The sequence below is a fragment of the Ischnura elegans genome, chromosome 1 (assembly GCF_921293095.1).
Source record: "Ischnura elegans chromosome 1, ioIscEleg1.1, whole genome shotgun sequence".
Lineage (NCBI taxonomy): Eukaryota > Metazoa > Arthropoda > Insecta > Odonata > Coenagrionidae > Ischnura > Ischnura elegans.
Window position 1 is genome coordinate 164,835,000 of NC_060246.1, and position 13,043 is coordinate 164,848,042.

Sequence of the window (13,043 nt, forward strand, 5' to 3'; positions counted from 1 at the left end):
CGCATTACTCGAGTGAAATTACTAAGGATTGGATATTTTTCAGAACCATCCCATACATAAGAAATATGGCTCTGGTATTGAAGTAAAGTGAAGAGATTAAGTCGGCTTTCTTAAGAGAGAGAAAAATGAATGGAATTCTTGAAGAACTTGAATTCCATGAAGATTCAAGATCCATTAAAACATTGATACAATTTTTAATAGAAATTCCAAAGTTTCTGAAATCTTGCAATTTTGGTTGGAAAGTACTTACCACGTCACACAAGTGAGTAGTAAAAGGCAATTTTCTGCAGGCAGTAATACTGTAACATGGAGATGTCAAAACCTGCTGGCTGAGCATATAGAATAATTGGTTTTTCTGCTTGAGAATTTGAAAGGACCAAATATTACATGACTCATATACGTTGTATGTAATTTTTATTATAGCTATGAAAATTACTATACTCAGGGCTCTCCCTTGTATAGTTTGGATACATATATGACTTAAATGGTCACCATATTAGTTGGGGTTAATTAATTTCAACTGTGCCTATGGAACTATTGAAGACAAATTAATTTTCATTCATCTCCTACCTCTGACAATAACCATCAACGATCCTCATTATATTTTCCTTCTTACATTAGGCTAGGCATTCATCATAGAAAATTGGAATAGTTTATATTGTAGTATGCATTGCTGCATTGCCTGGTTCAGAAATTATCATACTGGACTCGTTACTCGCAAGTAATTTTTAACTCGACTCAAGATCAAAAAGTGCTAATCAGACTTCCCTATTATCTTCCAAAGGAGCAAATGCAGACTAGGGAGCCTGTGACATGTGTATGGTCAAGATAGAGTGATGTATTTGGAAAAGTACCCTAAGTCACCATAGCAAACACTGTTGCAGCTGAAGTGGAAGCTTATTTATCAGAGATGAATGCACCACCAAATTCCTTCCCTGGGAAATACTGGAAGACTTGTATATTGTACCCAAGGCAGAAAGTATTAGCAAAAATGTTTCTTGCCATGCCGCCATCCACTGTGTTCAGTGAAAGACATTTAGTCCGGCAGGAAAAATATGTGGTGTAAAACGCAACAGGCTTTATGCTGACAGAGTGAAGATGCTTTGCTTTCTGAGCAAAAATTTAAAGCCTGTAAAAGGAGACTAAATTTGTGAGACATTATTGATAATGATCAGATATTTTCAATAAAAAAATAGATATTAAAGGAAATACTTTTATTATAAATTTAAACATGAGAGCCAATATTCTAAAGTAATACCTATGAGGTAACACCACTTTTCAGGTATGTTCTGTTTTGAAATTTAGGTATTATATTTTAATTACATAGTGATGATATGAAAGATGCTTTTGTCAACTGATTCTTTCACAGAGTAATAATTTTTTAAGAGGTTATCTTGTTGCCTGGAATTAAGTGATATTTTTCTTGGAGCCTATAGCATCAGAATCGATTGAATTGCTATCGGTAGAATTGGAATCGAAATGTCAGAATCGGAATAATCGAAATGTCAGAATCGGAATCGTTAAAATTTTGGAATCGACCCATCACTAGTATCCACCATAGAGTTCATACCAAGTTTGCACTTTTGATTTCCCTAATTTGCTGCACGAATTTTTTAAATTTCCCAAACTTTATATCAATGGCAAAAGTCCTATACATAAATATTAATTAATATAAAAATAAATTCAGAGGTAAGGAAAGAAAGGGATTGGAACATAAAATGGAAAAAGGACGAGGACAACGGTGCTGTGGTAGGTGGAAAAAGCCAGAAAATCAGAGGGTAAAAATGCAGCCTGACTGGGACTCGAACCCAGAACCTCCTGGTTGCCAGCCAGGTGCTCTACCAGTTGAGCTACCGGGACGCTTAGATTCACCATGATTTTGGCAGGAGTTTACGCACAGGAAACTACCTTTGCTTTGGCTCACAAGAGTAACCAATAGATGGCACTGGGGCAGCTCACCACTCACCAGTAGAAGAAAATGGACGAGGGCACAAGGATGAAAGGAAAGATACACTCTCTCATAGAAGGCAAAAGAAATGGATAGGAACACATAACAGAAAAAGAATAAGGACAAAAGTTATGAGGAAGATGGTAAAAGCCAGAAATCACAGGGTAAAAATGCGGCCTGACTGGGCAAATTATTTGATGAATATATACAGCATAGTAAAGCAGTATATATTAACCCACCAAGAGAGAGGCTTAGACTGTACACTTTTGGTATTTGGATTAAATATCTTTGGACACATTCCTTTTTCCTGACCTTCAGTCACCTTCCTGACACATTCAGGAATATTGGTCGCACCCTCCATGTGACGTGAACTCACCTGATCCTCCTTCTGAGCCACGTTTTCCCTGAGGTCCCTCTGTAGCCTAGCGTTGGCCTCATTCAACCTCGCCACCTCCTTCTGAGCCTTGGACAGCTCACCCTCCAACTCGGACACCCGACCGCTGAGTTCCGTAACCCTTCGTTGTGATGCTGTCAACTCTGCACTCTAAAAAATTAAATTTCACCAGAGGAATCCAATGAAAATGGTACCCATGGCTTATTCCTGACAGCAGCGATAGTTCATCAAAAACCAATCCCACTCATCCATGATTGAAAATGTATGTTGTCACTTGAGGGGAAGATGGGAACACATTCAACTCCTGTATAATCAATTCTATCCTTTGGCCAAAACATTTTTCAATTCTAAAGACCTTACTCATAGCACCTCGTGCCATTCTAGTAGTTTTCCAAAGTGTGAGAAAACTTTCGCATCAATTCTTTTCTAATAACAATAGCAGGGTAACCGTTTTAATTGACAAAGAAAAAATTAAAACTATTTCACTTGGAACTATTTGCATCGATTTACAAAAAGCAAATTTGCCAAATAGAAAGCAATCATTATGCACTACGCATAAAAACAGAACAGATGAACGTATACCTGAGTTCATCAGTGCACAGCCCAATCCAAAAGATAAATATTGGAATAAATACTTGCAATTTTTTAAGATCATTACAACTTCGATAATCATGAAAAATTGCAAGTATTATATGGAAAAATTTCACTCAATCATGCTTGATTCTTCGGATTTCATTCCAAAAGATAAATTTGTGAGATTATGGGAATTGATTAGTATTGCAAAGCATAAGGGCACCTAGAAAGAATTTTAATGCAAACAAATTCTAAACCAATTTATCCCTCCTCGATAAAACATCCTTTGTTTTCCATAAGGTGCAGAGACAAATTTCTTTTTCATCAGAAAGCTTAAATTAAATACATTAAAACATATATATGTTTCATTAGAACACAGGTTTTCATAAAAAAAACTAAGGAAAACAACAGATTATCCTGAAAGTGAAAATCTCTTTGTAGTTACCAATCCTACATCCATGCTTCACTTAGTGCACGGGATGTGTTCCTCGGGGTCTTTGTGCTAATTGAATTTGCGTTATTCGAGATCATTTTAACATGGGGAAGATAGGGATGCGTTCGTGGTAGCATAGGTGTTGGGTATTGAATTTCCTTTAAACCATATATATCATCATTAATAACCTTAGAAAACCTTATTTATAAAAACATTTATAGTTTAAAATATCTTTAAAGATTGTAGGTATGCATTCAAAGATGTTTTTTCCCATAACATCATATTCGTACCTGCTTTTGAAATTCCCTCTTTTCGTGTGGGTGGGCTAACATCTAGGAAAAAATACATGCCGTCTCGTTCGTTATGCTTTGCCGGCAGTTGATGAATTTCCAAATCAGTCTACAAACAATGCTTATGTCGCCCAGGCACTTTTGTTGCCGCATTGCTTTCAAAAAAAATCATTTCCTTTAGTTCCAAACATAATTAATGGTCTCAATTAACTTAAGTCATTCAGTTCAGGAGACATGATGAATTACTTATGCAGGTCGGCTATCCAGACTGCATGACGAGTAGGTATGTTTTTGGCCACTACACAACAATGGATTTCGATGAATGTATTAACAAAGAATAATATTTGAGCCAAGCAATACTATTATTAGGCGTAAAATGAGAGTAATTTACTTGTACTTAGAGCAAGTTCACGTTTTATCAAGAGTGTTACGGAAATTTGAGCAGGCTAAGCAGCATTGAGATGTTTTCCCAAGGAACAAATTTGCGCTATATCGAAATTGAACTGATCGAAATTGTGCTAAGCGACGTACGGGTGTACTCTACCTCAACTGAAGGAGCTCCCACGACAGACTTTTCACATGAAAAACCTATATTTTTAGAACCTACTCTCATGCTGGTCTCTTTCTCATTAACGCTGCCATGATAATTTGCTGTAGACAAAAACTGCTTCCATTATTTAAAATATTTGGTTAATTTGATAGAATTACATTGTATTATAATAAATATCACATTTGAATATACAATTCTAATTGATTACTAATTAGGTGACTTAAATAAGGAGTCAATATGTTTTCCAGATATTCATGATTAACTTCGCTATCTGAACGTGAATTGACTTCTATCATCTTCAAGTCTAGCCCTAAGTATTGTGCTGGTCCTGATGATGTCCCCCATTTTCTAATATGTTTATCATATGAATACATTAAATCTCCTCTTCTACTACTCATTAACAACTCTCTCCAGCTAGGAATTTTCCCAGATTCTCTAAAGAGTTCTAAAGTTATCCCACTTTACAAGAAAAAGGGTTCTGCTCATGATTTTAACTCCTTTAGACCAATTTCAATTATCAATCAGCTTGGCAAGGTTTTCGAGCAAATTTTCTACAACAGATTGACCTCTTACCTGGAATCAAATAACTATCTTTCTCCCCATCAATATGGTTTTCGAAAGAAAAGATCAACTTCCCAAGCTATTTCTCAGGCAGTCAATATAATTCTGAATGCTCTAGACAACAAAGCTGAAGTACTTGGCTTGTTCTATGACTTATCTAAGGCCTTTGATAGTGTCAACCATAAAATTCTTATGAATAAGATATCCTATTTTGGTATTAGAGGTATTCCATTTCTCTGGTTGGAATCATACCTCGCCAACAGATCACAGACTGTTGCTGTAGTGTCCAATGGTGTGAAATTTATTTCCCCACCAAAAGTTATTTCCCAAGGTGTCCCCCAAGGATCTGTTCTTGGCCCTATCTTGTTTTTAGTATATGTGAATGATCTCACTAACTTTGTCTCTCGATCCTCTGATATCACCCCAGTGTTATATGCTGATGATGCCAATTTTGAGGTTACTTCATCTCAAGTGAATAGCTTATGTACCTCTGCTAACTCTGTATCTCAGCAGTTGTATAAATGGTGTGTTAAAAATTGTTTGAAGCCTAATGTTTGTAAATCTCAACTTATCTACTTCACAAATATTGGAAAAAATAATAGGCAGATCACTGTGGACCTTAACGGTGCATGTATACCACAAGTTGAGAGTACAAAGTTTTTGGGTGTGACTATTGATTCTAATCTTTCCTGGGCAATGCATATCAGCGAATTGGCACGTAAGCTCAGTTCTGTGTGTTATCTAATCAGGTATATACGCTCCACTGTGTCACTAGATGTTCTGCTACTCTTGTATTATGGTGAATTCCACTCTCATGTTCTGTACAGCATTCTGCATTGGGGTTCATCTCCACATGCCGTTACCATATTCAAAATTCAAAAAAGAGTGGTACGCTTATTGTCCAACAAACCCTATCGGACAACCTGTCGGCCATTGTTTAAAGATCTACGAATATTACCTGTGCCCTGTCTTTATATATTCACCATACTTCTCAAAGTAAAGACTAACTTCCAAGACTTTGTCCCAAACGCCAGCATTCACACTCATTATACGAGGCAGCACAAAGATTTGCATGTCCCCTATGTACGGACTAAAAGTGCTGCCTGTGGTGAACAATTTATGAGTCTACTTTTGTACAATAAGCTCCCTATGGAGCTAAAAGATCCCATGAGTCAAGGGGTATTTAAAAACAAGCTGAAAGACTTTTTACTTTCAGGCTGCTTTTACTCTATATCAGAGTACCTGTCACAGTAATATTATATATGCTCACCTCACTTTGCTGTTTGTGCCTTATATCTTTTATTTGTACCCAACCTGTGTTTTTGACGTGCCTTATACAATTTATGTATTGCATATAATTGTCTTTCCGGCAAATAAAGATTATTATTATTATTATTATTATTATTATCATGATTAATTTATTATTAAAGGTATTCTAGCTAAGGAGGAAGGTTTACATGGCGCAAAACACCCAAGTCTGGGGCCGTATTCTGTGCCTCCAAACCGATCGGTGCGGCACCAATTCGTCGGGTGGGACGTCACACCGACTCCCAGCAAGCAGTGGTGCGATTCTGTACGAACCCGATCGGTGCGGCACCGACGTGAGGACGGGAGATCGTTGGTAGCCGTACCGACAGCAAAAAGGTGTTGGTACGGCTAGTACAAACTTCATTTGGACAAATGCTAACCATTTTAAGCTGAAACATAATTGGTAACCAGGAAACTAAAACCTTTCCATTCTTATATGTTCTACAGATTTTTACCAATGGTAGATGTGACAAAATGTATAAGTGTAGTAAAAAGTCAATACAGTACATTCCTTGATGATTCCATTTTTTGAGCAACATAAAATGGTATTTCAATTTTTTTTTTAAACTTTTTAAACTATGTTCTATTACTTTGATTTAGCTGACATTTTTTTACATATACAAATGTTAAGCACACAATCTTATCACATTTTTGTTGGCATGCCATAGCTCTTACTTGACAAAATATATATTTTTTCATAGTGCTTTACAATGTTGCCAATGAAAAGTTTTCCTGGATGTCTCACAATTACTTACACCACTTATTTTTAATAGAGCGCGACCCGGGTTTCGATGAATTATCATCATCTTCAGGAGCAAATTATGATTTGTTTATCTAATTATTGTTACCTAGTTACTTGATGAATTTTAAAACGGACGCCAGAATAGGGGAAAAGGATGGGTAGAGATATTCATTTATAAGTGTGCTGTCCTGACTTTCAATAATTTTTAAAATTTCTAACTGCTCCCTAGGGTCCAATTCACGGCAGTCATTGCAACATTTTAAAATATTCATCTTAAAATCGCTCCTATGGCAGTTGCATATTAAGTGTTTAGCAAAATTAAGTGCTCACAAATATAACAAAGGTGAAAAAAGTAATTAGTAACTATAAGATGATGGCATATCTTCTTATAACAATAAAAAAAAACAAAGAAAGACCAAAATACTGCGTAAAACCTAAAATATGCAATAACATTTTACAATTATGTAAATAAAAGTCACATCTAATACATTATTGATTCATCTAGCCTTCAAGTAAGTACATATAAAATATCCTATATACTCAAAATCTTAATATTACACTTGAGTCACAGTCGTAATTATTCTTAAGTACACATTTAAAAAGAATTTCATAGGATTGTGCAATTTTTTCATCAAAAGCAGTTATAATTGATGCTTGATTGAAAAAGCATGAGCCATCCATTGTGGCAAACAAGGTAGTTAGGTTCGATAGCTCATACAAGTGTTTGTGCCACTCGTGAAAAAAAAGCAGGCTGGGTTGGAATGACTACAACATTGTCTCGGGCCGTTTGTCATTTCCAATGCAGTGGCCTGTGCTTGGAGAAGCCTTAAAGCCTTTAGACTGGAGCCTTCCTCCCACATCATGCAACCATCGACTACTCCACCAATGAGCCCCACTAATGCAACCAACAAGTGGCCCTAACACCCATATGGGTTATTTAACCCAAGTTGCCCTGTACTTCGTGAAAGATGGTTCATGTATTGATAATTTACTAAGAAAGCTCTCTAATAGGAGAACCTCAGATTTTCTATCACAAGGCTTGCTTAAGTGAAAATATATCCCATAGGGGAAATCTCTAGCTTGCTAAGACAAAGAAAACATAGAGTTCTTTATGAGATAGAGTTTGTCAGATCCATTCAATTGAAAGTTTTATGCACCATAACATCAGTGACATTAATGCCACAGTAATATTTTGGCCCATCCATCCATCCCAGAGACGTGAATTGTTAAGCAGGAGTTGAATGCATTTGAGTGTGTGGAATTATAACAAGGAAGATGATACTTTAATAGCCCTAACTTGGCCAATAACCACTTTAAAAAAATATGTAAATAAAGTTCTACAAAAAATAAATATGGGCCTTGGAGAGATGCAAAAAAATCTGGAATTGTTAGAACTTTTAAAACCTATATTTGTATTAAAAAGCGACATTTTACCTGCTTCTCAATAGTATTCTGAAGTTCTATGACTCGGGAGACATCACAATCAGGCTCAATAGCACCATTTGATAACCTCTGTTAATGAAAGACAAAACAAGTCACCAGGGAGTCCAACATAAAATTATTAATACACAATCGTTTCATCTGTTTTCCATGATGTAAAACAATAAAATATAAATTGTAGTTAATTTTCTTCACAAGGCTTCGTAATAAAATAAATAAAATAGCAATTGGCCATGTGTCAAAATGATGTTCAAAAGAAAGACTGAACATTTGTATTTGTTGTAAAACCAGTTATTTTTGGGAGCATAAGTTGTATAATTGGTGAAGTTTTATATTTTTACTTGTGCAAAATAAAATAAAACCATTTTAGAGTGACAACCTATACACTTCAGGAAATAACAATTATTGCAGCAAAGTATGACATAAAAACTTACCTGAGAACTTTATTACAGTCAATATGTATCTAATTTAAGGCACAAATACAGCCACCAAATGTTAAAAAAGATGCAAAATGTACATCACTATCAATTCTATCAAAAATTAACAAATCATTAGCTACAGCCATTATTCCCAGATGGAAAAAAATCATTAGTAAAAGGAAAAAATTAGCGCTGTAAAAGATCTTTCTCAAGAAACTCTTTCATTTTTCGGACATATTGGAGCGAACAAATACCTTGGGAATCGTGTGCTCCCCCGCCTTCTTCTCCTCCCCCTCCACGCCTTCCTTTGGACCATTCTCCTCGGTGGATGCAGACGCATGCCCCAATTTGTACTGCTGCAGCTGTAACGCCACAAACACAATGAGGCCATTAATGCACTTCTCAGAACCTTTTCATGTCGGTATGGTATTTGCAGGCAACTGACACCTATGGTCTTTTGCACCACGAGGTTAGGGTAGGGAAAAAAGGACGTGTCAGCATTAGCCTGCCTGCTCTTAAAAAAAGGTGCAAAGGGAACCACAGCTTCACATCCCATTCAATGAATGGAGTGCCATACTTGAAGTGCCTTCCACAAAGCACTTAAAAAATGAAAAAGTGAAGAGTCAAGGGTTAGAGAGAGCATTAAAAAAGTTAATTTAGGGTTTAGAAAAATAAATTTTGAGAAAAAATAAAGTTTAGCAAACTTGGGCAAACGATGGAAACATAAAAGTCACACTTCAAGTGCTCACATCATTCCATCGGAAAATGAAAAGTCTCAAAGACTTCCAGACTTAAAAGAATACCTAGGCCTTAGGTCTCAACTAATGGTCACTATTGGGCATTTATTTAATGCCACAACCTCTCCCTCCGCACATGTTTTCCCACTGATAAAGAGAAATGTTGTGAGATGAATGAAATACGCCAATGCAAATGATTACTAATGACGGCACCTGATTGAGTCAACTACTTGATTAGAAATGAACACAAGACTTCATGCTTAAATCCACTGTAAATTCTCTTCATAATTTATTTTAACCCAAAAATATGGTTGCTCAAAAAAAAATTTAATTCGCCATAATTTTGAGGCAAAAATTCTGACAGAAAAAAATTATGGATACACGACCCTATTACTACTCTAACCACTCAATCAACATGTGGTAACAGACGGATGTGCATAATGAAATATTTTGATAGCAGGAAAAATGGGATAAATATTTTTACCAAGCTTTCAGAAATGTTATGAGACATTAAATTATCCGATATCCCAGGTAAATTTACTACTCAAAATGGGGGGACTTTAGAGGTTTATATTGCAGGGGGATGTGGGAGGGGAGCAACAATCCTGTCCACGGTTTAGTGCAATGGGGGTGAGCCCTCCCCTGGAAAATTTATTTGAATTTGTCTCTGAAAACAGCATACTATCCAAAGCTAAAACGTTTTGGCATTTCTACAGGTCCGTACTTTTTTTTTCAGACAAATGACAATTCAAGTTGGTGGGCCAGGCTCCTCCTTTCAGCAATTGAACTTGGAAAAAAAGGCATTCGACCCATCTTCAACACAAGAAATTTTTCACAATTTAAGACTGTACGGATTGGCAAGTTTTTCAAGATGCTATACCTTTTGCTCCACCATAAAAGTGGCAAATGAAGTCCCCGCAGGGGTTCCCACCAAGACATCTCCTTTCGACAAAAATATCAGCACAGGATGAGTGGATGTTTGGGTCTCAATTCAAACAGAGATACAAAAGACAGGGTCACATAAGGAGTAAACCATTGGACACAAAGAATGCAAGAATAAATGTTTAATTACAGGAATACTGTTTTTTGTTTTATATATTTGTAATTTAGATATTTTGACATTCTATCCTATTGAGAGACATAATTACAACCTTTTAATTTTTTACCACTAAATTGTTGAAATATTTTCATTCAAGCATTGAAAATGGAACAATTAAATTCTGAAATGTTGGCATTGCATGATTATAATGAAAAAAATAAATAAAAATAAGAGACCTATACTCTAGGAAATGGTCCAAAACAAATATATTAGGAAGTCAAGGAGATAAGCGATTCCATTTAATTATAACACAACAAAACAATAATAACTTCTCTTTCTTTTTTTTTTTTTTATATGGAGACACCAAGACACCTCAATTTTGTACAGGGGCCAGCAAGGAAGCAAGTACCTAGTAAGGACGGATTCTCTCGGTTATCAAAAGACATACCTCCTCCTTGGTGACAGTAAGCTCCTCTTCAAGAGCTGCAACACGTTCCAAGGCAACCCTGAGACGCTCCCGCACCTGTAATTGCAATCTCCATTATTTATACAGTTAAATATAAAATGAACATAATTTAATTAAGGCTACATTTAGTTTTAGGTTTTTAGCTGGATTATTAACACAAAAAAATGTTATTTTTCAGTACTGAATCAGTTAAGCGGTTAACCACCATCCATGACTTCATCTACATCTACATCTACATAATACCCCGCAAGCCGCCTAAAAGGCGTGTGGCAGGGGGTGTTAGGACACCAGCCGTTTACAGCTATTAAAAAAAAAAAAGAAGAAGTACTCTAACGAGGTTGGGACAAGCGTTTATTAAAGTCCTTTATTGTTCGGGGGAAAACGAATTCTTATATCTATCCGTTCGGCTAAAAATCTCTCTTAATTTATCGCTTCTGTCGGACCTGGAAATATAGTGTGGCTCTAAGATTATGTTCTCTGTGTCGCTCTTAAATATATCCATTCTCAATTGCTCAAGCAATCTAAGCCTAGCGCGCAGCCTCCGAGTCTCCAACGGCTCCCAGCCTAATTCGCTTAACATCTGGGTAACACTGTCTGTACGCCCGTAGCGGTTTTTGACGAAACGCGCAGCCTTCCTTTGTATCTTATTCAGCTCGCGGATTAAGTCTTTCTGCACTGGATCCCATACACTCGCTGCATATTCAAGGTGCGGTCGGACGAGAGCGAAATAGCATCTTTCTTTTACTTTCTCATCCGAAAATCTTCCCACAATACGCTTGACGAATCCTAATTTCTTCAGGGCTATGCCGCAAATATTCTTTATATGAGTTCCCCACGTGAGGTTCGAGGTTATCGTAACTCCCAGGTACTTCACTTCGTCTGTTGCCTTTATGTTAATGCCATCCACTGCATAAACATTGTTAGTGTTGGACGAATTCCGCAAAAAATGTACCGCCATGCATTTGCTCAGATTAAGTTCGAGTCCCCACTCTTGACTCCACAAATGAACGTTGTTTAAGTCCGATGATAGATTTCCATAGTCAGAGTGATCACTAATTTCGCGGTAGATGACAGCGTCGTCAGCAAATAAACGTATTTTACTGCTAATGCGGGAGCAGAGATCGTTAATGTATATAATGAACAACAGGGGGCCGATTACGCTTCCTTGTGGAACACCTGATGTAACTTTTACAACATCAGAGCTAATTCCGTCAAGAACTACTTTTTGTTTACGATCTCTGAGGAAGTCGCGTATCCAGTTTACAACTGTTTCGTTTAATCCGCATGACTGTAATTGGTATAAAAGTTTGTTGTGAGGTACAGTGTCGAAAGCTTTCTTAAAATCTAGAAATAGTGCGTCAACTTGTCTTTTCGATTCACCAGATTTTATAGCGTCGTGAAGAAAGAGCGCGAGCTGTGTTTCGCAGGATCTATTTTTTCGGAATCCGTGCTGACAGTCATGGAGGAAGTTACGTCTGTCCAAGAAAGTCATGATATTACTAACAACGATATGTTCAAGTATCTTGCCTATAATTGATGTTAGGGAAATTGGACGGTAGTTGCCTGGGTCATTTCTGTTTCCCTTTTTGAAAATGGGTGTAACACTTGCAATTTTCCAGTCGGGCGGTAACTTCCCTTCGGAGAGTGACTTCTTGAATATGATCTCTAAGTAAGGCGCGATCTGTGGAGCTAACTCTTTGAGGACACGCGCGGGTATTCCCTCCGGACCCGGAGATTTACTATTCTTAATCGATTGTAGTTGTTTAGTTATCCCATCACGTTTTATAGATATTTCTTCCATCAAATCCAGTGATGGCATATGGTGTTGCGCATCAGGGGTTTATGATACCTGTAATTTTCATTAAAAATGAGTCGAATTACAATATTACAGCACTTTCAAGTACTACAGTCACAATGACCAGTGGGGTGTCAGAAGAAAAAATTTCGCCTGATACTGCGACCAGTCATGAGGTGCCAATGAGAATCTAAGAAGACTACTCTGATGCAAAAATGTTATGCGAGGCGGCTGCCTAGTTTTCCTGACTCCAAAGATTCACGAGACTCGCTAGATGCAGAGCCATTGGAGACATGTATTGCACTATGAGAACATTAAAAAATATTGAACTGACAGCAGGGAGGCATA

The 13,043-nt window shown here is 36.9% G+C and overlaps 1 protein-coding gene across 1 annotated transcript in view; it reads right to left on the reverse strand.

Moving 5' to 3' along the window:
* Positions 1–13,043, reverse strand: part of LOC124172014 (liprin-alpha-2) — a 105,124-nt gene that overhangs the window by 59,794 nt on the left and 32,287 nt on the right. Inside the window, exons 5-8 of the mRNA XM_046551447.1 lie at positions 10,883–10,957; positions 8,913–9,020; positions 8,234–8,311; positions 2,325–2,492 (exon numbers count right to left, since the gene is read on the reverse strand). Of these exons, the coding sequence (XP_046407403.1) occupies positions 2,325–2,492; positions 8,234–8,311; positions 8,913–9,020; positions 10,883–10,957 (429 nt within the window). The remainder of the gene's footprint in view (positions 1–2,324; positions 2,493–8,233; positions 8,312–8,912; positions 9,021–10,882; positions 10,958–13,043) is intronic.